Source organism: Cololabis saira, chromosome 23, assembly GCF_033807715.1.
Source record: "Cololabis saira isolate AMF1-May2022 chromosome 23, fColSai1.1, whole genome shotgun sequence".
In the NCBI taxonomy this organism is placed as follows: domain Eukaryota; kingdom Metazoa; phylum Chordata; class Actinopteri; order Beloniformes; family Belonidae; genus Cololabis; species Cololabis saira.
In genome coordinates, this window is record NC_084609.1 from 14,300,498 (window position 1) to 14,325,021 (window position 24,524).

Consider the following 24,524-nt stretch of genomic DNA (forward strand, 5'->3'; position numbering starts at 1 on the left):
TGGAGCTTTTAAGGCCCTGTGTGACATTGCTTTATGATGCTTTACTGCCAATTCAGGTTGGCACATCTCCATGTGTGCATGTGCAATCTGTATTGTGTTTCGGCCTTGTCTTTCAAAGAAAAAGAAATTGCATTAACTTTCCTTGAAAAGACTTAATGCTGCCATTACAGAAGTGTAAATGAACTTGGTCGAGGACACTGAACACAACACCTCTTAGATTGGTTGCTGATAACAGTCGGGATGGGTCCTATTTCTCTCAAGAAACATTAAGAATACAGATTTATCTAACCACAGTAAACATTTCCACTGTGTGCTGGTCTATCCCAGGTCACTCCAAGTCTACAGTTATTGATGACAGCTCTGGACGAGGTCAATATCAGATTCTTTTCTCACACACTAAGGTTTAAAGCAGCTTTTGTATATCTAGCTGTGTACTTTTTTGTGTTTCCCAAAGTAATTCCTTGCCCACATGGATATTTTTCTTGGATAGTTTAATGATATAATGCACCTAAGAAGGGAAGAAATTAAAACACATTAAAATCTTTAAAGTAAATTGTTTTTATACATTTCATGTTTGCAAAGAAAATAGTCAGTGTAAATCATTCTATTTTTGTATTGCTTTTTGTCATATTGTCCCAACTTTTTTTGGGTTGAAATTAATACATTGGATTGAATATCCAAGAGGGCTGTGCCATATAAGGCACCTCACAATCTGTTTTTATTAGGATTCAGGGCTATACGATTTGATTATTCAACAATTATCACAGTACAGATAATTAGCATAATTTTTCCCCCCATTCAGGTTTTTTTTTCCCCTCACTCCGACTACTTCATACTTTGTCAGTACCCTTTAATTTAAGTAGCCAAACTAAATTATCTCCATTATCTTTTATTTCTGTCAAACCACCAAATAATCCAACATATGAAGATTGGCAGTCACTTGCAAAAGATTTGCTGCATCAAAGAAGGGCTTTTCACATTTTTTTCCAGGAGTATAAACAACATAGAGTGGCTTTAGAAATAAATAAGACTTCTATCAACCAAAATCCTAAGTGGATTTCAGATTTCTGTACTAGCAGGTCTAATGCAAAAAAAAAAAAAGGGGAAAAAATGACCAAACAAACAGAAAACAATTCATTCACCTAATTCGATCTGAACCCACTGAGCTTGTCCAGTAATAAAAACCCAAACAAATCCTCGGTGAGAAGCATAAATCCCACAAAAAAACTAAAGATTTCGCTGTCCACAATCAAAGCAGCTTTAAAACAATATTCTGCAACAGCAGCTCTTGTAACACTTGTGGAATTTGGGTTTTTAATTAAATGGTGGATGGCTATAAGAGCATAATGCATTAAATTAGGGCAGGGCTTGTACAGTATGTGCAACGTGGAGGCAAACATGCAGCTACTCATCATCTCTGCTCTCATCGGTCTCAGGATCGTCAACTCTACAGTTCTTGTGTAACAAAAAGGAGCTGGTTAACATGCTCAGAAAAAATATTACATTTTTAACACTGTTCTGGTTTTACACGCCTTACAAAAGTGGTAGATTTTGTCAGCGCCCTTTCTATCACCATATTCATGAAAGCCGAAACACTTCCAAACACTTGCTTCTAAACCTGATGAGTAAATCTCACGCTCAGTAACTTTAGCCAGTGAGTTGGTATGTTGCCTCTGGGCCGTTCCTTAAGGTCTCCAGATGGCATGTGCAACTTTTATTATTGTGCAGCGCGCTACGGTTGTGTTCTCCTGTCATTTAGTTATTCTGACAAAATAATTGTTTTTGAACATTACGAATCGTCACGCGTCGCTTCACGAGGTATCAGGACACCCCTAATATCCAAAATGAAACTAATGCAAACACGATGATAAAAATATTCCCCTATTCAGATTGAGGTCAGTCACTGCACTATTACAAGCCATGTGAACACTTATCTCATAAATGGCAGGTCAGACAACTCCAGATGAGTGTTTAAAAACAGAAGAGAAAACAGGCTACCAGGCAGGCTGGTAACCTCTTCCTGACTAGAGCCGGTCAAAGGGAAAGCGAGGAATCCGTACGTGAATGCAGCACAACAATACGTTTCCACTAAAGCCACAGGCTGCATTCATTTCTTGAGAATGTTATAAACCCAACAGGATGTTCACATTCACCACTCAAACAAACACGCACACTCACTGGTGAATGGAAAAGCCAACATCTTAGAAATAAACACAATACAAAAGTGCCCCGTGACTTCCTGCGGCAACAATGCAAACGTGCTGTATCACTCTTGTTGGCTTATGTAACAGGGCAGCCTCGGCAGCAAAGTCTGACTCTGTATGAGTCGGGGGTGGGGCGGGGGGGTGGCTTGTGTGTATGCAGGCCCAAGAGAAATCACCGTTTCAATTTGTCCAGGCAGAGAGAGAGGGAGAGAGAGAGAGGGAGCGAGAGAACTGAGTCACATTTTTCTGGGGAATTCATGGTCTGTTTCCCAGTGACTCAATCCACTTACCAACAAGGCAATTTAGCTTCCCAAGAGACCTCAGTCGTTTGTCAAACATCAGGGCACACTCATAAAACACAGCATATTCTCATCTTGCCCTCATTACATTCATCGCTCCGAGTGATGAAAGACACTGAAACACTGACACACTTCTTCAAATCTTAAATCATCGGCAGACACATCTCCACCTCTGCAGCCCGACCTGCCATCAGCTGAGCGCTCAAAGCTTCATCTGTGCAGACAGCTGCTCCGTCAGTCAAACACACACTCATCTAACGGATAAAGTCCTCACATCCCAGATCAACTACATCCGCCCATCTGGTCCTCTCCCGTGATGTAACATGTTAATGGCGCTTAAGCTATTTACAGGATTGGTTACATACTGATTTTTTGGGGGAAAATGCAAGACAAATGATGTCAAGTATACTCTAAAATAAATGCAAGATACAAAGATGAAAGACTACAAAAGACCACATGTCTGCTTTATCTCAAGGAAAGAAACATCGGATGAAAATTTAATTAATGCTCAAAAGATGATAAAACTGGTTGTATTGTGGAGGACTTTCCATCAGATAAATGTAATTTGAAGCGTTTCATAGAAACTGCAAGCGGATTAGATGATAAAAATAGAGTGAAACAAAAATGGCTAATGGAGCTGAAGAAAAAGAAAGTAAACTAGTAACCCTCAAATGAAGTACACGTTAAATCCTGACTAGGGGAAAAAAGAACATGGAAGTGGAAATATTAAAGTTAATTCCAGTTATATCCAAGTTCATTGTAATTCAGTTAATGCAGTTCGTTTCAGTAGAGTCAAAATTCCATCCATTATTCATCCATCCATTATCTATACCCGCTTTAGAGTCAAAATTCATAAACAAAAAAAAAAACAACATTTAAAGAGGTTTTTAAAAAGTGCTGCATCCAGCCAGAGACATGTTTAAAACTGCAGTAGCCACAAGCCCAAAATGAGTAATACTCATTATACTGTTGGTGTATTCAGTACCGACTCAACTGCACGACTATTTCTGAAAGCAAACCGCCTTAGTTTTTTTTTCCCAACAATCTCACATCTACAGATTTTTTTAAAACATGATTTACTCTCTTTCATCATCGAAAAACAAGAGCAAGAGTCATCTTCCTCTCTCCTCCTCTTTTCTTAATTTATACATTATATTATCATATAAAATACCAAAACAAAAAACCTTTTCATATATACAGGGGATAAAACATGTTTTAAAGTTTAAAAAAAACACATAAATGTCCCTAAACTGCTTCAGTGTCTTCAGGCTGGAAGAATCCTGCAACAGGTTCTCTGTGACATAATACCGCATATAAAAGGCTTATATTTTGAACATCTCCATGTGTGTGTGAATAAGGTCTAAATAACTTCTGTTCTTCATGAATATATTCAGACATATTTCAGCTTTGCCTTTGAAAGTAGATTCGTCTTCATTTAGGCACAAAAGCAGTTCTGCTGAGCTCAGCGTGAACTCTATAAGTGCAGCAACATTTATGGGAAAACAGCTGAGTCTTGTGTCATCTTTCAGGAAAGCCCGTGACTTAGATAGTTTGCACCCACTCGTCTTGTTAACATCCAGTTAATGAACCAGAACATTTTATTTAAAAACATAAAAAGCCCAGATTTGTGCCAGCAGAGGTTAAGCAGGTGAATGTGACGTATTAAGCATTCCCTACAGCCGGTGATGGGAACGTACAGCCCAAACCTAGCTGAGGGAAGCTGACCTGTCGAATTAAAGAGAAAAGAAAATAATTTTCCATTGTAAGAAAATATGTGGCTTCAATAGTCTGTCTGACATCAGCCTCAGCCTTGTTGATGAACATTTCCTTTTAAAAACAAGGCCTGGCATCACATCATTCCAAAAGATCTGTTTTCCACGGAATTAAACTGCTTTTCTGGTGAACACACATTACGGATAAAGATCAGGGCTTCTTCAGAACTGCCCCTTTACACAACAAGTTGCCATGTCATAGCACACAGGCTTTGATTTGTAGAAAGAAGTGATGATTTTAGACACTTAACCATTTTGCTGCAAGTCAACTGTCAACAAAGCCACACTGTGGTTAAAATCTATTACCTGGCTGTTGCACAAACCTCAGAATGACTTTCTGCAAGCTGTGATCAAAGCAGCAACTGCCTTTTTCATTTACTGTAATCCCATGAAATGTACAACAATGGAATACGAGTCATTTTTTCCATGGTACGAGAAAATAACTTGATATGTTTCTGGAAAAAGACTGGAAGAGGGATGCTAACATGTCTTTCCAAAAAAAACTAAACAAAAGATACTATTACTTAAATTGTATGAGAAGCATTAACAAATACATTTTAGTCCATCATTATATTAATTGGAGTTCAGCCCCGTTATGTCAAGAATACATAGCTTCATTTTTAGGGTTGGGTGATATTTTATATTATATTGTTTGGTTTGTGAATCCTTCTAATAAACCGCTGAAAGTGAACCCAAAACGTGAAAATCCTTAATCCTGTGCCACGGAGCTCTACTTTGGACCAAAACTATGCAAAACTCCTTCGTAATCCACATTGATATATTCATTCATTGCCGTGATCACATACAATCAGCTTAACGCTGTCTTGTTTACCCCAAACAGTCACCACAGAGCAGCAACAATAGCCCAAAACAGACCCTGACAAATGCAGCATTCTTCCTTTTGGACTACAAACTACTGTGGCAGCTTTTAAGTCCCATTCTGACAATTGTAAGTCTGTGCGGCTTCTGCAGAAATAATGGGCAAAGGCATTGTGAAGAGGAATGGAAATGTCAGGAGAATTACTTTGTTTGCTTTGACCTTTTCTTTCTTTTTATTATGAGACTAATAATGCAGACAGTAATTTTACATGGACTGGTCATTACATATAAAAACATGACGAATCGTTAGGAGTCCAACAAGCTTTTATGACTATTTGAGGGAAAGAAACTGGGAACCACTAGCTACGCTGATATTAACGCATGGGCTTTGTTTAACTTTTTTTCCCCTCCATTCAGTTTCATATAAATAATTCACAACCTCCATCAAAAGCAAGAAAAAATAAGCCAGGATGCTGCGTATTTGTATTCACTCTTTTGTATGTCTTTGTGCATCAGTGGTTACCTACAAGTAACCATCAAAGGTCATCTAACATCTTGCATCTCAAGGAGACAAAAGCGATGCGAGTTCATTAAAAGCGTGAGCAGAGTGCCGCCCCGGCTTGGCTCTCACTGCTGTGTCGTTAAAGGATCTCTGCATATGGCACTTATCTACGGGGCTGTATTTAAAGGATCACCGAGTGACAGGATTAGTGTGTGAGGTGAAGCTCATACACACATGTTTGAAGGTGGTGTGGGGGGCGGCCTCGGCTCCCGTCTCCTCCATGTACTCCTCCCAGTTGAACTCCGACTCTTCCTCCATGGAGTCTGGATCTTGATTGACCGACAATGAGGGGGAAAAAAGAAAAAAACAAAAAACATACACCCTTAAATTATTGGTAATAAAATTAAGATAAAGATGCCTTTTATGCATCTCATAAAACATAGAGGTTACAGGGAATTATTTGAAACACATGCTTGAGTGAGCAGCAGGCTACACGTCCTCTTACATAACATCACTAATGTTTCTCCTGACTGTGAGAATTGTTCACTTTGCCTGCGGTAGACTAAGGCGTTTGTGCACCTCTTGTTTTTCTCTGTCCTGTTTCTGTGTGTCTATGTTGTGTCTCCAGAACAAAACCTGGCCTGTAATGAGAGGAGATGGTGGGAAGATGATGTTCTGCCTGCTCGCTTCATCTCATGCATGCACACACACCTGCTGTTTGTCAGTAAGATTGTTTTCTTGTCTTATGTGAAAGTTGATCATGTTGAAAGAAAACAAAGAACTTTTTCTTGAGCTACAACCAAGTTGTGTCTTTTCTCTAATGTATAACGTTGTCTTCCATACACATCTGCACATTCTTTTGATTGACTTTGTACTTATTGAGTATATTGCTATTGACGGTAGGTGTGAAATTTTTTGGATGAGGAGTTCTCATATGTGGTCTAAAAAGATGTTTCTGTCATGCTACCAGCACATGTGGTATTTTAAGTGACATTTTTAAATCGTGACACCCACCTCCTCGAGTTCATTTTCATCCTGTGTGAAGCCCCCCAGTGAAATGTGGGACTCTCATCCCATAGGACTGGGAACTCCAGTTTTAAATGATCAAAACTCATATACAGGACTGTCTCAGAAAATTTGAAGTCCTTTATTTTCTGTAATGCAATTAAAAAAACAAAAATGTCATACATTCTGGATTCATTACAAATCAACTGAAATATTGCAAGCCTTTTATTATTTTAATATTGCTGATTATGGTTTACAGTTTAAGATTAAGATTCCCACAATATTCTAATTTTTTTTAGATAGAATATTTGAGTTTTCTTCAGCCATGATCAGCAATATTAAAATAATAAAAGGCTTGCAATATTTCAGATGATTTGTAATGAATTCAGAATTTATGACATTTTTGCATTACAGAAAATAAAGGACTTTATCACAATATTCTAATTTTCTGAGACAATCCTGTATATATATATATATAGAACGCCACGAGAAGTAATATTTGCTCGTCCATAACTTGATAAACTTCCTCAATCCTGACTTTCATATTTTACATGATGTCCGAAAAACGCAGCTGACGTTAAAGATGCTAAATCTTTCTTTTGTTATTTTTGATCTGAACAAACATCAGACAAAAGAACTCAAGGTGAGTGCGTGAGCTCATCTGGCTTCTCCGTGTACTTCACATTTCTGAGGTAATTCAGCAAAACATGAGCTCAAGGTGAATTTTTTTTTGATTATTTAGCCACGGCCTCAGTTATGATGAGCTCATCTCCCCTTCATTACTTCACACGTGTTTCCAAGCAGCAACACACACACAATGCACGGAGCACATTATTACATGTATTCTCATTTCAAAATGATATGCGATCTTTCAAAACAACAGTTGCCTTTTTGTAATTCATTTAGGGAACAGCATTAAATTGTAATATCTGCCTATGATCTGAATGTGAGGTGTTCAGAGGTAATATGTAAATTACATCTTCAGAAACTAGTATTAAACTATTAGTTAATTCCAAATGACACGAAGCCTTTAGCCTCCATATTATTATTGTCATAGTGCGCTCTTATATCCTTCATTTTGTTTACTTTTGCTCTTTGAATGTGATGTCATGTCATCGCAGACATCAAAACCTAGGACAGTAAAAAGTGTAAAGAGACCAACGGCATGTTATGTGGTTTACTTTGCAATAGCTACTTAGTTATATCTTCTGTTTGATATCTTCAAGGTCAGCATTTGTTTTAGAAAATGAAGAAGCCATTTAAACAGTTTATATATATATATATATATATATATATATATATATATATATATATATATATATATATATATATAAAAACCTACTTTTATTAGTATAAGTAGGTTTTTGTTAACTCAGAGTTATAAATGTTTTTGTAGTTTTTAATATAAGGAAGCTGATATGCAATGGATGCTAATCTTTGGAATACTCCACCCTCTTAAAAAGTACACTGATAAAAATAAAACATCTCAGTATCAGTGCTTGATTTTTTTTTTGTATTTCAGGATTTATTGCTGAAGAATTTCTTAGCGTCCCCCATTTACATTTTAAATTGCTTCATGATAAACAATAGTCTGGCTGCAGAGTGATTAGTACATTATGTTTTACCCCCTCGTAGGTGTCATAGATGGCCTTTATCATTGACTCTGTTCGTAAACTTTACACCTAGAATTTCTATGTGCAGCTTGTGGTTGCCCACTCTTTGATGGAAATGGAGTCCAAAGATCAGTTGTGCATGTGTGAGGGTAAAACTGAGCAGAAGATTGGCAGATGGACTGGTGCAGCATCTGCATTGATGCAGATGTTATACCAGTCCATTGTGGTGAAAAGAGAGCTAAGTTAAAAAAAAAAAAGATCCCCGTTTACAAGTTGGTTTTCAGTCAAACCCTCACCTACAATACAGACATTGCTGAGGGTCGTGACTGAAAGAGCGACATGGGAAATGCAAGCTGCCAAAATTAGCTTTCTCTGAAGGGTGCTGGGCAGACCCTTAGAGACAGAATGAGAAACTCAGTCATTGGGGAGGGCAACTATTTACTGCTACCCCAAACTGAAAGGAACCAGTTGAGGTGGCTTAGGTTTCTGGTTTGGGTTTCTTCCTGACACCTTCCAAGAGCCACTTGAGACACGTCCCATGAGAAAGAGGATGTGACATGTTCTCAAACCAACTGAGACGTCATCTTTAACGGTTTAGGGAACATCTGGGGATGTGTGGTCATCATGAACACACATCACACATTGTTTTTTAAACTCATTTCTTTTCTTCTCAGTACATCTATTAACAAGACGGGGACTCATAATAGCACCCGTATCACAAGAGCAGTGACGTGCAAAAACACGTTTGCACCATCACAAGGCACTGCGGGATTTCAGATCTTTCAGTCAGTGCCTGCAACACAAACGTGATGCTTTCTATAAACCCAGAAAATTGTACAATAACTGAGAATTACTGGGATACAAAGCTGTAAAAAAAACCACAACACGTCAGTGTGTGTGATCACATGCGTCAAAATGACACAAAGGTTTATAGAAGACATCAAGTGTGCGGGCAGCTGGGTGGCATAGTGGTTAAAGCAAGCGGCCCATGTATTGAGGCTACAGTCCTTCTGCAGCGGTCGCAGGTTCGAGTCCTGGCCTGCGCCCCTTTGCTGCATGTCGTCCCCATTCTCTCTCTCTACCCCCTTCCTGTGTACACCTGGAATAAAGGCCACTTGAGTCACAAAAAACTTTAAAAAAATCTTTTAAAAAAAGTAATCAAGTGTGCAGGATTTATTAACATTTTCTTCCATTCATAAACATATATTTGCCCGGTGCTCTTACATCTATAGGCGTTAGACACAAACACTGACGGATGTATTTCTCATGGAAAGAAACTAGCAATAAAGTCACAAATGCTCCATTAACTACTAATGTGCAGTAAAATGACAGATACAAAATGCAATCTTACAATGATTCCTTTTAATCTGGTGATCTCATGAGAGCAAATTCCAGGCAAAGTTTAAAGGTAAAGAAAACGCTGCAAAATCTCACCTGTGTGCACCTCCTCTTCCTTCCCATTGGTGGGATAGTGTGGCTTCACTGCAGTGAAGGCCAATGGCTGCTCCCGAGTACCAGACTGCATCCTGCAGCTTCCACTTCCTAGTGGGCGTTAACCTTCAAACTGATGCGCTTCAATTCTTCCTCACTGCATCTCGCACTTTTGCGGACGGCCCTGCAACAGACAAATTCAATCAATCCTGTGATTTATGTGATGACTACCCACTGTTTGGAAAAAGTCCATGTGGTGTCCAGAAAACATTGTTTATGCTCTTTTTATGTGATACAGCAACTTAAACAAGGCAGACGATAAAAGCTTTGACGTTTTCTTTTATAAAAAAAACAAAAACAGACAAAAAAAAACAACTATCTGGTAAGACATTTTTTTTTTTAATTGCTCAGTTAATAGGAAATGGTTCTGCTTTGCATTTCCATTTTTTTTTTTACAACAAAACAAATAATGAAGTGGGTATTTAGGAGGAAGAGCAACAGCCACAAAAACACGCAGGGGAAAAAAAAAAAAAAAAGAATGCCACCTCAAGATGAACCTCAACTTAGTAAACACAAGATTCAAGAGATGTCAGCTGCTCTTTGTTTAGTTCCAGACCAAACACTCTGGGGCAGTAAGCACATGTGAAGGGTAACTTTAATTAAAAGACCTATAATTGCAGATCATCTGCCTCCTCAACCTATCGCCAGTAATACTCTGCGTGCATATTTTCTGCACGCTGCAGGCATTTGCATACCACAGCAAAACTCCACCAGGTACCCAATCAGAGTCAGGGAAAGTAGAAAAACTGGAAAGGCATAAAATAAAAGGCCAACAAATTAGCTTGATGAGAATCTTTGCATGCAGGCAAACACGGAAAGAGAATAGAGAAGTGCAGCGTGACGTCAAATAATGTAGAAGAATAATAATGTAGAAGCAGAAATAAGACTGTTAATGTGCATGTGTAGCAGATGCAGAAAAGACTTGATTTGTCTAATCCTGGGCTGTAATGACTATAAAATAGTGACACATTCTTTTTAACTAATGATTGTCTGGCCTGCAGAACAAAGGTGAGCTTTCCTCCCCTCACAAACATCTCACCCAAATGTCACTGAGTTAGTCATCTTTTTTAATTTATATGGCGGTTTTAAAAATGAGCTTCAGCAAGGCACCTTACCCATATCACATCTGCAGCAGTGCTTATCTGTATGCAGCATTGTTTATCTGTACAGTCCATGTTTTAAGGCGAATAAAATTCCTGGCATGCTGCACTGAAACATGCTGCTGTGACTAATTTCTAAAGAAGAGTGAGAATTAAAAAACTTTTTTGTCGGTTACTCACCAGTTTAGCTGAATCATACAGAGTTTAAAGCATCAATACACAGTTGCAGAATGACATTTTATACAGTCACATTACTGCTTGTTTCCCCTGCAGATTAACAACCCCAATATAATATTTCATAAAAAGAGTTACTCCTTATTTCCTTTATTTCAGGTAAGAAGTGTCACGAATGAATGGAATTCACCTTAAATGTTGGTTACCATACAAATTTACTTCACATCAATCCTTTCATGTTTTTAAGGCTTTAAAAGTTGTGGGGGAAAAAATCCCTCACTTTGAAGCCCTTTTATTGTTCATACCCACACTCACAAATGCAGCTACACTCATCAGCATTTCATTTACGTTGCTGACAAATCAGCATCGACACTCTACAGAACATTTGAACTACAAAATGTCACAAAACACTGAAATATACTTATGTGTATACGTGTATATATACGTGTTTTCCTTTGGTCGACGGTGAAGTCATTACATTTCTCATTTTGTGCAATCAGCAGCCCAGCACCCATAAATATATTCATTTTACATCAACGTCAAACTAAGAAAACAAACAAATCCCCAAGCTGGAGAAGCTGCAAAATAAGACCTAACGCTTCATTGACTGCATCATTAAAAGGTGTATAAATAAGTCTAAGAAAATCAGAGCAACACATGTTAACAGGTGGGTTATACATTGAATCTAAATATTTGGGGGGGAAAGGGCAATTGATGCCAAAAAGACAAAACAAAAAAAAAAAAAAAAAAAAAAACCCAATTCTGCCTTATTTGTGTGAATAATCAATCATCAGCACAACATCTATTTTATAAACCTGCCTCATCTTGTTCAGGGTCAACGAGGGGGCTGTCCCAGCTGTCATCAGGAAAGTTGGGGTATACCCCGAACCAGATGTTCACACACACAGAGACAGTTTTGAGTTATGAAATCAGCCTAACATACATGTTTCTGGACTGCAGGAGCAAAACTGGAGTAACCTGGAGAACACAGGCACCAGGAGCCCTGGGGGGGATTCAAACCAGGATCCTCATTGCTATGAGGCAACAGCACTCAACACAACAACACTGTGCTGTTATCAGCATATGCATGAAGAAAAAAAAGAAAAATCACCTAACAACACTGTTTGTCACTTACTGTACATGCAGTCATGTAGTCACACCAACAATGACTCACAGATCAACTTCCACCTACTTTCATCAACCTGGCAATTAGTGGCGAGGCGAGCTGCCGACGCTCAGCGATCCTCAATCAAACACCTCCAAGCTCCAGCTTTCGCTCTCAATGTTAAGATCAGTCTCCAAAAGAGCACCAAATAATGATATCCCCTGATTAGGTGAGGCACCCATCCTGATACACACCCACGGAGGGAAATGGAAAAACAAAAGAAGCAGAAAGACGAGGAAAAATAATCCACCTATGAGAGAAGCCTATACTCCTTCTTTCAAAACAGCCTAGAAATCTAGAGAAAATGAAACCCACACCTCCTGTTTGAGCTCTGTGAGTGTTTGCAGGACTGTGAAGCAGCAGTATAAAGGCTGTGACAGTCTCCACAATCACCCATGTGTGTGTGTGCCATCCCCCACCGCACACACCCCCATGACGTCCCATCGTGGCTCCGGCATATATCCAGTGCGTAAACAACAGGCTGAGCTTATTTGGCTCACGTGACGCAATTTGCTGCCCTTCTCCTCATTCAGTGTGTGTGAGCACTACAATTATCAGCTGCGTCAGTACGTCACAGTCATCAGCATGCAGCCCTCTGCGGCACTTATTAAAACTCATCAAAGTGCACTTAAATACTTGTCAGACAGCAGCATTTGAACCTGGATTTCCCCTTTAAATTCCTCCATAAGAAGCATTTTTACCCCAAACAGTATCACACAGACATTTTACATCTGTTTGCTCCAACACTTCAGCAAAGAGCTTTGAAGCCAGGGTGACATTAAAATCCAATAGATTTTATGGTTTTATCAAGTAGTCATTAGTGTTGAAATAATTAATACATCATTTATCATTGGAAATGTGCTGCTTATTTCTGTTTTATGTCATAAAGGAGATGTTTTACACTATTTCTTCACCTTATCAAAGTGAAAACGCAACCTCAGGCTCTATTTGCTCTAATCCAACTTACTTCACTCTGCCGTCAGGCAAAGGCCTGTGGATAGTCATATATTTAAGAGTGTTTTTGTACATATACGCAACCCATCTAATTGAAGTTAAAACATTTTTAAAAAGGACTTTGTGAGTAAAGTGCTGACTTTGAACTGTAATTTGAGGGCTTTAACAACCACATTGCATGAAACATTGAGGAACTGCAGCCCTATCATTGCCCCACCTGTGATTATAGGCAATAAGTATTAAAAAGAGACACACTCTGATTACTCAACGGGAGCAACGTTTAAACATTAAAGCTAAGAGATGTTTCATGTCAGTCAAGTATGCTGGATGTTAGAGCCAAAAAAGCATTAACTGTCTCACTGTCCAAATACTTGCAGTCAGCATTGCTCGTTTAAAATTCAGTCTGACATATTTATTATCGCCGCAAACTTAAAATTCCTCTGGAATGTTAAAGGTCATGCATTTGACTTTTTAAATCAAGTAAATATATTTCCCAGAAAGAACACAAAGAATGTTCTCTTTTGGTAAACATACAAGTCTCTATGGATCTCACATTTTAATATGTAAACGAGGGGACTTTAAAACTGAAATGCTGAATCTCCATCCTGCTCCAGGAAAGCAATCATATCATGTCAAGATAATAATCTTTTCCACAATGTCAACTCCTTGAAAGAGGATGTTTTTCTGTCTGAAGCGCCCTATTTTAACACATTTCGAACCCTAAGGGACAAATAAAAACCCTTCACGAGGCTGAGATCGTCAATATCATCTTTTTTTCTGGGTCGCTCTCTCTTTCTCTAAAACAAGTCCACTTTTTGGACCAGCTTTTCATCTCAGGCAGGCGTTTCTACTCAGTGAGGCTTACTGGCCCACAGCGTCCTGGAGGAAACCAGATTGGTCACCAGGGGATTACACTGGTCCGGTGGTATTAATCTCAGACACAGAACATTTGTGCCTCGTTGTCTCAGATTGAGAGGGTTTTTTTCCTTTTCTTTTTGGTTAATTGATTAGCCCCAGATGGGGCGTGGGGCATGCACGTGCTGCCCTTCTGCTTTTCTCTAAACCCATCCATGCCAAAGATTTAATGGGGGATTTAGGAGATTAACTACCACTGCATGGGCTTGGGTTTTATTGCATTACTACCTATTAGGTTCTCCTCTTTTAGACCCATCCAGGAGTTCTCTTGGCAACAGGATGACTTGATATATCAATTTGTTCTCTATTTCCAACAAAATTGGCAACGGATGTGCACACAATACAGTCAGGTTTGTTTTATGTCCAATTAAAGGTGCCTGTGATGTTCCCTGAAATCAAATGATGAAATGAAAATAGTAACTGCCCCTGGAGGACCAAAAAGACAGGCAAAGAAAAAGCATCCAGATGTAAAACTCCCTCATCCCAGAGCTTTTGCGTTTCAACATGAGTGACTTGAGAAAACATCCAACAACTACAAACAAACACATCTGCATAACAAGAAGAAGCTGCATCTCAGAGACTTCGAGCCTCCAAAAAACCAGACAGGTCTGATGTTTGCTTATTGTTCTCCCTCAAAGAAAAAAAGTATTTTCATTGGCACAAACCATTTGATTCCCTCTGCAGACACATTCATAAGAACCACATACATTGCCTTATCAAAAAATGTTTAAAAAAGAAGCAAATTCATGAAAATAATAGCCGTTTGGATGATTTTTGCACAAAAAGCCAACATTTTAGGACTTATATTCATCTATCTCTGCGGAGAAAATCTATAAAATATAAATGGTATATTTCACATACAGGGTTTTCATTTTTCCTTCAGAAGTGTTCCTTCTGAAGTTCTAAGCAAACATCCTTTATCTACAAGAATGTGCTCACCCATCCAGATTCGCAGTTGCGTGGGGGACAAAATACACCTTTGACGCAACGACAACTCTAAAAAACATGATTTATTCATATCGCACACAAACGTCGCAGACATAACCTTCAGTCTTTATTGTTTCAGTTCATTATGGTGACGAATTTAATCTGGAGGACGGATCCACTGGGATGATGATAAACCCCGGATTTGTTAAGAAGAATCCCGAAAATTTGGTGGGTAACTGAGGAGATGCGCGATGTTTATCCCAATTATTTGCTGCATTGTTTCTAATGCAACCACAAAAGACACGACTAAAATATTCTCTTCCGACAGTGCAGTCCTCAACAAATAGATCCAGGATGGCAGGAAAAAGGTGGAATGAAAGCATCCCGCTGTCGGTTATGTGCAGGAGAAAAAAAATATGAATAAAAAACGCTATGAGGAGATCTAGAAAGAGCAGCATCGAATGAGCAACAGCGTTTTTGGATAAAAGTGAAAGAGGAAACGTTGAGTGCACATGAGGAAGATGAAGCTGTGAGGGGTGTAGCCGACCAGCAGGCTGGCTGCCACTCCGGTCATGTACTTTGCACACTCAAAACTGCAGCGGAAAAAAACTCCCACGGAGCTGCCAAACGCATACTTCGAATTTAATTGATTAACCCTCGTGTGTGTCCATCAAAAGAAACCGAACCGGACGCGCTATCTGCCGTGGTTTTATTTTTTCCTCGTTCAAAGATTTTAAGTCGCAGTTTTCACCCACGAGCACCATAAACCCGCCATGTTGAACGGAGCTTTGACATTTTGGCAGTGTCCGGTGTTTTCCGATGGTTTTTTACGCACCCAGTGAAAAAACCCCACATGACTCATCTGACAGGGAAAGACACAGATAAATCATTTCTGACGCAAATCTTCAAAAAACAACTTCGTGTTTACATCAAACAAATATTGCGCCTCGGTCTTAAAACGGCAGCGAGTATTTAATACTATTTTCGTTTTTCGCGTGATTTTTTTTGTAAATTCGCATTTTTTTCACAGCACAAACACCGACATAAAATAAAATTAATGATAACATTTTTTTTTTTTAAACATGAAATGACATTACCGTGAGTGCCACGAGACGCCGTCCTCTCCGCTGCGAAAGCTGTTAATTGGAGCGCGTGAGAGACACTTTAAACAAGTTGGGCTCGGACTGTATTCCTGTTTGTGCAGAAACCGCCTCGAGAAACACTTCGGGGGCTTCAAAGCGGAGAGTGGGAGACTAAATAACTCTCCCGTCTGTTTATTCCGTCGACACAAGGAAAGTAACAAACCCACAAAGCCCTCCCGAGACCGCCAGAGCTGTCACCTGTCTTACCTGGCCAAGTTTCTCCTCTCTCTCTCTCTCTGTGTGTGTGTGTGAGTCTCTCCCTCGCCTCTCTTCTCGCAGACCCCCCCTCTGGTTTTTTCCTTGTCTCCTCTCCTCGTTCGCGTGAGCAGAGCCAAAGCGAGCGACGTCTTTCAGCTGCCCCTGTTCCAATATGGCATCTCCCTTCTGCGCATGTCCGAAAACATCTACAGATATTTTTCAAGCCAACTCCTTCATTGACCACTCAGTGCAGAAACAAAGAAATATTTCTGCAGCTTGTTACGGTCCTAAATGTGGAAACGCAGGAAAAAACACCACACACCAAATAGAGAGATGCGTTTTCAACAAGCAAGCATTTGTTTCATCCACATGAAAGCTCATGCAGATGGGTTAAACATCTGCAAGTGTCTTCTTCAATATTTAACAATTAGTCACTGCTTTTCGTCGGATTAAAATTGATTCAGTTATTTTTAAAGCGATCTTGTTCCCATAAACATCTAATGTTATATTTTAAAGGTTACAATTGAAGAATGGACAACTGTAATCACATGTAAAACAATAAAAGCATTACAACTTTTTAAGGAAGTATGTCTAGTCTATGAAAAGAGTTAACAGAGAGAGAGAGAGAGAGAGAGAGAGAGGGGGGGGGGAGAGAAAGAGAAGCAAAACTGCCTGATTATAATCAGCTGCATCTGTGTGTGATAAACCTGAAAAGTCGATAATTCATGACATCTTGACACCATATTCTCTTCTGACTTTTTTCCTTCTGTGCCATAGATTTATTTTTTTTCTCTCCCTGTTTATCACTTTTTTTCTGGACAGCTCTTGAGAGAAAGCCCCCCCTCCCTCTTAAATTCAATAAAATTCAGGGGCATTTCTTATCACAGTCAACAGTATCCTCTAGTGGTAGCTGCGCATTGCGTTACTGCTGATATGCAGGCGGTCGGAGCCTGCAGCTCAACTCCAAACCCGGACTACATTTATAGGCTAAATGCATCTCAAAGATCTGATATTGACGTTGCAAGCTGAACTCTCAGGGTGCGACCGTTTTTAGGCAGACAGACAACTGAAAGCCAAGATAACAGCACGCAAAGTTTGTTGGGGCAATTAAATGGACTGTGGTGAAATTGAAGCAAGTTCCTCTTTGAGCATGAAAAGTTACTTTTGACCTTTATATAGCGAGTAGTAAGTAACAATATAGTTAATTCACGTCATATTTTGATCTCTATGCACTACAACCAAAGTGCATCATCATTTCTCACCGAAACATAATATTCTGTAGGGTAATGTTTAACCAGTTTTTCTTTGTAAGTCTTATAAGCTTGAATACAGTTCATTTTTAACAATCTGCAAAAAATGTAACCCATGAGATCCATTTTGCAATTAAAGATATGATCATAGATTGTATTTCCCCCTAAGTTTTTCTTTAACAAGAGCTAATATACGTCTTTAAGGTGATAAGATTGCATACATTTATTAGATGTATATAAGATATGTTAATGAACCCACTTGTTGTCTAAATAATTTGTAATTATTATTTTTTTCCATTAATTAGTTGTATTTTGCTTGTGGTAAATTGGGATTGTTCTCTCTCAGTCCGTCTCTTGTCGACGTGTGTTGGGCAAAGGGAACAATAACTTCACCGGGGCCAAATTATCAGAACTAGCCCACATGTCAATGACTCAAAATCCGGCCAAAAGTAAATTTCCATTGACGACAGAGAAATTTCGCGAAGTAAAAGAGTATGACAGGAAAAGAAAGATGCATTCTCGGAAGACGCAGATTGCACAATCATCTATAAAGCGCAAATGCTTTTATTTTGAAACGTGTGAGGCTCAGTGTTACGTTCAAGGTGGCTCATCTGATTCATAAAGACACAGAGGAGAGTTGTAACCAGCACAGAGGAGAGTTGTAACCAGCACAGAGGAGAGTTGTAACCAGCACAGAGGAGGTGCGTGTGGCCGGGATGCCGCACCAGGAACAGATGGCTGAAACACGCGCCCGACCCGCTAATCTGTCGGAGTAAAGCCTCAATTATGGTTCTGCGTTAAATCGACGCAGAACCTACGCCGTATGATACGGCGTAGCCTACGCCATAGGCTCTGCATTGGTGTAACGCGGAACCATAAATCAGCCTTAATAGAGGCTTTTCCGGGCGCGGGTGAAGGATTTAAAAAACTCTGTCCTCCTATGCGGCGGGCGGACACGCGTGGACGCGTGTGACTCTTGCATGATTCAGAGTTGTTGGTTTATGATGTTAAAGTTATCCAGTAACCTGCCAGTGTGGTTTTTTCTGTTGACTTTAGTTTTTTTTTTTTTTTTTTTTACCAGTCAGAAAAAAAAGTTTATTTTGTTCAACGCAAATATGAAAACAAAAAGAGAAGAAAGAAAAAAGGTTGTTACACAAAACAAAGGGGTTTACAAAATAAGCTTTTTACATCATCATGATGGACTTGAAATGCAGAAATTCAGCCTTCCAGGGTGTGCTATAAAAAAAGAGAATTTACATCTCCCACAATAAATCTGATAAAAATAAATCAGCTGGATTCAAAGCCCATCACGTGTTGAGGAAGAATATATTTTTAACTGTGTCTGGAGTATCTTGGACACAGGATTCTCTCAGGATAAAAGTTAGTGGTTGCAGCCATTAGCCCTTCTCATAATTGTGTAACAAATTGGAAATGTAGGTATGAGAATCAGAAGATGCTGCCACACATAATTTCATTATAAACCCCCAAATTTCTCACCTAACTCCACTTTCTGAGTCTTTTCCCCATGTATAATAAATGTGTTGTATAATATAAAACCGCTCCCTAGTCAACCTGCCAGTGTGGTTTTTTCTGTTGACTTTATTTTTTTTAATTTTTTTTTAATTTTTTTTTTTTTACCAGTCAGAAAAAAAGTTTATTTTGTTCAAAGCAAATATGAAAACAAAAAGAGAAGAAAGAAAAAAGGTTATTACACAAAACAAAGGGGTTTACAAAAACAGCTTTTTACATCGCCATGATGGACTTGAAATGCAGAAATTCAGCCTTCCAGGGTGTGCTATAAAAAAAGAGAATTTACATCTCCCACAATAAATCTGATAAAAATAAATCAGCTGGATTCAAAGCCCATAACATGTTGAGGAAGAAAATATTTTTAACTGTGTCTGGAGTATCTTGGACACAGGATTCTCTCAGGATAAATGTTAGTGGTTGCAGCCATTAGCCCGCTTCTCTTAATTGTGTAACAATTGGAAATGTAGGTATGAGAATCAGAAGATGCTGCAACACATAATTTCAATATAAACCCCCAAATTTCTCACCTAACTCCACTTTCCAAGTCTTTTCCCCATGTATAATAAATGTGTAGTATAATATAAAACCGCTCCCTAGTCAAACTGAAAATATTGTCCTTATACACAGATCTAAGGTCCTGCATAATTTCGAGAAGTAGTTAACGCATTTTAAATGTGTGAATCAGGACAATTTATTAAAGACGTCTTTATTTTGCTGCTTACTGAGCCAGGCGCCGCAGCAGGACATATATCTTCTCTTTAATCCAGTCTTTGTTGTATGGTTGGTATGTTTGAGTGTCAGCTCTGTACACAAGACAGCTTAGATCTGCCAAGTCATCAATGAAGTCAAACAGCTGACTAATGTCATAAGTAATGGAAGGACTGTTAGGATTAATCCGCTTCAAATGTTCTTCATACATTTTGCTAACACCTTCCATACATTCGTTCACTAACTCGTAGTCAGCATATGTGTGGCCTTCTGGTCTTTTGGCCGGTTGAACAAGCAAAATGGTGTGAGACATATTTCTGCTTTCAGCGGAACTTCTTTATTTATGACTACGACTTTAGTTAGTTCACAACAAAAACTTTAGCCTCAATAAGATGTACTCAAGAAGAGACGGGTGAAGGTTGGTTTTTACTTTCTGAAAAGGTTGGTTGGTCATTTGATATGTGCCAAAGCTTTCCCCACTTTGTATGATTTGTTTTAAGTCATTCATGGATAAGTGACACATTATAAAACAAAGTATCCCAACTAAACCAAATCAGCACCACTCTGCTTGCTCCTCTTTGCTCGTTCGATCACCTTTAGGTCATCATGTATCTGACTTGTGTATTTTCTTCTCACATTGTGGATGGTTTTGTCCCAGTTTCCCTTTTAATTCATTTCTGTTGTTAAATATTTTATGTTTCCTGTGTTCCTTATGTAATTTTCCCAAATGCTCTGTGTATATGGTCTCTCTTTATTTCTAGTGTCATATTTGTTTCTTTTTTTCCTCGCTGTGGGTTTGAGATTTCTCTTTTTCACTGTTTTGCTGAGCAAATTATATATCTTTTTTGTATCTTCTTGTTTTTCATAGCATTGTGTCTCTGGTTTTGGCCATGTAGTGTCACAATTGGTGACCGACGGTTTTGATATGAACTCATCTTGAAACCTTTGGGCCCTGATGTGTCATATTGGGTTATATCATCCTATGGCTTCTTACATGCATGGTGACTCTTTTCAGTAAGAACATTCTGTATGAAGGTGATTCTTTTGGATATGCAGATAAACATGTCTCAGGTTACATCATTGGTTATTTAAAAGAAAAAATATATATCTTAAGAGAGGGAGAGCCTTTCAAAAGCAAAGTTGGGCAGAGGTTAAACAATCTGTTGCAACTACAGTATGTCTTAATAACAATTAGATAAAAAAAAAACAACAATAGTTTACATAAATCATTTTTAATTTTAATTCATCTGACCCCAGAACAGTTTTCCATTTTGCCTCACTCCATTAAAAAAAACAGGACAGTCTTTCTGGATCATGTCTTTGGAAAAGATAGAGTTTTAGGATGGCACTGTGATTTCAAGAGGTTTTCCTGGTCAAGCAGTTAGTCATTTATGATTTTAATGAAATACTTAAGAGGACAAAGATGCAATGTTGTTGTTGTTTTCTAATGCACACAAAGATTTGTCAGCATTTTGTAATTTTGTGTACTTTAGATGACAAGATACTCAAAGTGTTGTAATTTTATGCCAAGTAACATTATTCTGAAACTTTTTATCCCAGATTTTTTCCCATTTTTACCACCCAGTGCTGCTACCTAAGGAGGTCCTGGGCATTGCTCACCCTCTGCCAACCCTGTGAGCGTCCACACTGAGTTCAACTTCTGACCCTGAGGAGTGAGCAGGCTGCCTCTTTTAGCAGGGTAGCTCACATTAGCTACCCAAGGGAACACTGGAGAACATGCAAACACCACACAGAAAGGCCTTACTTAACTTAACACGCATCCAGCATCCACAGCGTCCCCGGTGAGAATTGAACCCAGGACCTTCTAGCTGTGCGATGGCTGCACTACCATCTGCGCCACCATGCCCCTTGAAAACTATTGTTGACACAACATCTGAAACAAAGAGGGGATCATGCGGCTTGTTATCAGTGTTCATGCATTAGTGTCTGTGGAATTGGCAGCTTGTACATCTGAAAAAGAAACATTAATTATGAAAGATACATCTCTTTGTACAACAATCTAAACATGTTTTTTTTTTTTCCGAGATGCTAAACCACATATTAGATCCATTATTACAAAGGCGTGGCTTGCTAGTAGAGCAGTCTAGCTGAACTGCAGTCCGGGCCTTTTGCCAACTAAAAACATTTGGCACATCATGAAACAAAAAATACATGAAAGAAGACCCACAGCTTAAATCCTGTAGCAGAAAAGAATGAGACAATATTCAAGGTATTCTCTGTCCAAATACTTATAACTAGAGGGGATAAATGCCAGCTTGTCCCAACTTTTTTGAGCTGTATCGCTGCCATCAAATTCAGGATTATTATTTTTATTATTATTTTTTTTATTATATTTCCGGATGGAACATGTTCTCTTTATAAATATGAGCTTACGCCATTTCCAAATCCTTTTTTTATTCTTTTTTTTTTTTTTTTTTTTAATTTTGCAGAATTTGACAACTTTTCAGGATTCAGGGGTGTACTTAAAACATGGGCACACTTTATCAACTGCCCCTATTATCCAGCCTTTTGAAAACTCGCCATCAGACAAAGGCTTTAGAGTGTTTTAGTGACAGCAGTTTGCACTTAACAGCTTGTGGATGTTTAACTGCTTTGTAAAAATATCTCTCCTGCAAGTTAGTGGAAGACAGTTTAGGAGGTTTGTATTCTTTTCACATCAGTGTCAAGTTTGTATAGTTGACATGCTCTGCTGAAAATTGTCTTAATGTACTCTTTGAACATAGCAACATTCTCCTATCTTATCAAACATACTGCTGTTAAATTGACAAACAGCGCTTGTTGCTGAATCAACCTTTCTCCTTCCTGAATTGTTCATTGTAAGTCTGTCCGGCTTCGTCACTAAAACTGCTGACCTTACTGATGTGCCATGTAACTTAAAAAAGAAGTCTTCAGTTCTAGATTCGTGTTTACAGTAGGCTTGGGACTAGTTAAAAATGCACCTTTAGTTAATTTTATGCTGTTGAATTTTTATTTAAGGGGAGTCAGATTCAAATAGTTCTCAGGTCAGGTCTGGTCCTCAAATATATTCTGACCAGTGTCATTTAAATCTATTCAGGCAGTGTTGCATTTACCCAATATTCGCTCAACTCCTTGTTAAAGCCTAAAGTTAGGGTGTTTAACGTGAACCTTTTTATAATGTTTTTCAATGTGAGTTGTAAACTTGTGCTGCAATGAGATGGACACTGAGCATTCCTACTTCCAAACATGCAAGTTTTCTGATGTGGCATGAACTTTGATCTCAGCCCCTCTGAGGTAAACTGTAAACCAGCATCGAACACATTTCCAATCCCTCACTTATTTAGATGGACAAGGGGCCTGTCCAGAGTGTTTCCCTACATTCAAAAGTCATCCGTTCACGTCTTTTCCTGGATTAATCTTGCTTTATTTTGTTACATCTTCATCTGTTTAACTTTAGACAGCTATTAAACCCAAAAAACAGCTGCGCGCATCCCCTACTGTAACGAATGATAAACCCTGGCCTCGTCCCGCCCCCTCAGCCCTTCTCAAGCGGGCCAGACAATAAGAGGAAGTTGGACAAACTGCTCTTCAAAATAATAGGCTGGGAAGTATGTAGGCTATTTACGTGTGTTTACGTATTTGGGCTCTCTTCCTTGATTGTATCGTTTGTGTTTAATACTCGACCTTGCATTGGACAGGAAACCTGTCCAGGATGTACCACTATATTTTCTCCAAAGATGGCTGGGACAGGCTTCAGCAGATCCCTGTGACCAGTACTAGAGTTAAAAAAAAATCAGGGGGGATGGTGGATTTTATCATATGGGGACAGATCATTTGTGCTGATTACAAATAATATAATATATTACAAATAATAGCACTGACTAAAACACCTGCAGAAATACTGCAGGAATGACATAGCAGCAGTTAAATGCAGCCTTCTGTAAGCTTTAAATAACCACTGGGCTTACATCAAATACATCAAAACACAACAATAAAAAACAGTTTTCTGAACTTATCAATATGCCTCTGTCCTTCACAGGATAAGTAAGATGGATCACTGCAAAAACTCAAAATCTTAACAAGAATATTTGCCTTATTTCTAGTAAAAATGTCTAATTTTAGTTAAAAAAAATCTCATTACACTTAAAACAAGACTCATCACTGGAAAAAACAACAATTTTCACCTGTTTCAAGTATTTTAACTTAAAATAAGTAGAAAAATCTGCCAGTGGAACAATATTTTTTTGCTTGTAATGAGAAGATAAATCTTGTCAAGTGAAAATTTACTTGAAACAGGTGAAAATTGTCAAATAAGTTATTTTTCTGGTGTTATTTTTCTGGTGATGACTCTAAATGTTGAAATAGCAGTAAAACCACATTCATTGATGAAATGACATAAGGGATGGAAAGGGGGGATGGCAGTTTTACAGGGGGGGATGATTTTGACCGTTTTTATTTCAGGGCCGGATGCCATCCCCCCTCATCCCTCCTCAACTCGAGTACTGCCCGTGACACTGAATAAGAGTAAACAGGCATAGTTTATGGTTGGATAGATTGTATGGGTATATTATATATAATGCATGGCTGGGAATAGTAGTACTTGTGGGGTCTAAAACATGTAGTACAAATGAGGCAGAATATCCCTTCTGGGTCACAGTTAGGGTTGGAGCGAAGGCATGCACTAAATTAGTTAGGGTTAGTGTAACTGGTGATGGTTTATGTGAGCATCAGACTCTACACAATGAATGGTAGTTAGTGCAATCAATGTCCTAATAAG

The 24,524-nt window shown here is 38.7% G+C and overlaps 2 protein-coding genes across 5 annotated transcripts in view; both read right to left on the bottom strand.

Annotated features, from left to right (window-relative positions):
• Positions 1 to 16,448, bottom strand: part of sfmbt2 (Scm like with four mbt domains 2) — a 62,416-nt gene extending 45,968 nt beyond the window's left edge. For 2 of the 4 annotated variants that reach the window (XM_061714327.1, XM_061714324.1), the window contains exons 1-3: positions 16,290 to 16,448; positions 9,649 to 9,829; positions 5,831 to 5,925 (exon numbers count right to left, since the gene is read on the bottom strand). In XM_061714327.1, coding sequence (XP_061570311.1) covers positions 5,831 to 5,925; positions 9,649 to 9,739 — 186 coding nt within the window. In that variant the 5' untranslated portion in view covers positions 9,740 to 9,829; positions 16,290 to 16,448. Of the gene's footprint in view, positions 1 to 5,830; positions 5,926 to 9,648; positions 9,830 to 12,171; positions 12,444 to 16,037; positions 16,193 to 16,289 lie in introns of those variants that run through there. The other 2 variants (XM_061714325.1, XM_061714326.1) reach the window with 2 other exon arrangements.
• A 2,724-nt stretch (positions 16,449 to 19,172) lies between these two features.
• On the bottom strand, positions 19,173 to 20,111 carry LOC133424149 (enhancer of rudimentary homolog). Its single transcript, XM_061714600.1, has one exon. The coding sequence runs from the start codon at positions 20,079 to 20,081 to the stop codon at positions 19,779 to 19,781; it is 303 nt and encodes a 100-aa protein (XP_061570584.1). The 5' UTR covers positions 20,082 to 20,111; the 3' UTR covers positions 19,173 to 19,778.
• Between the last annotated feature and the right edge of the window lie 4,413 nt (positions 20,112 to 24,524).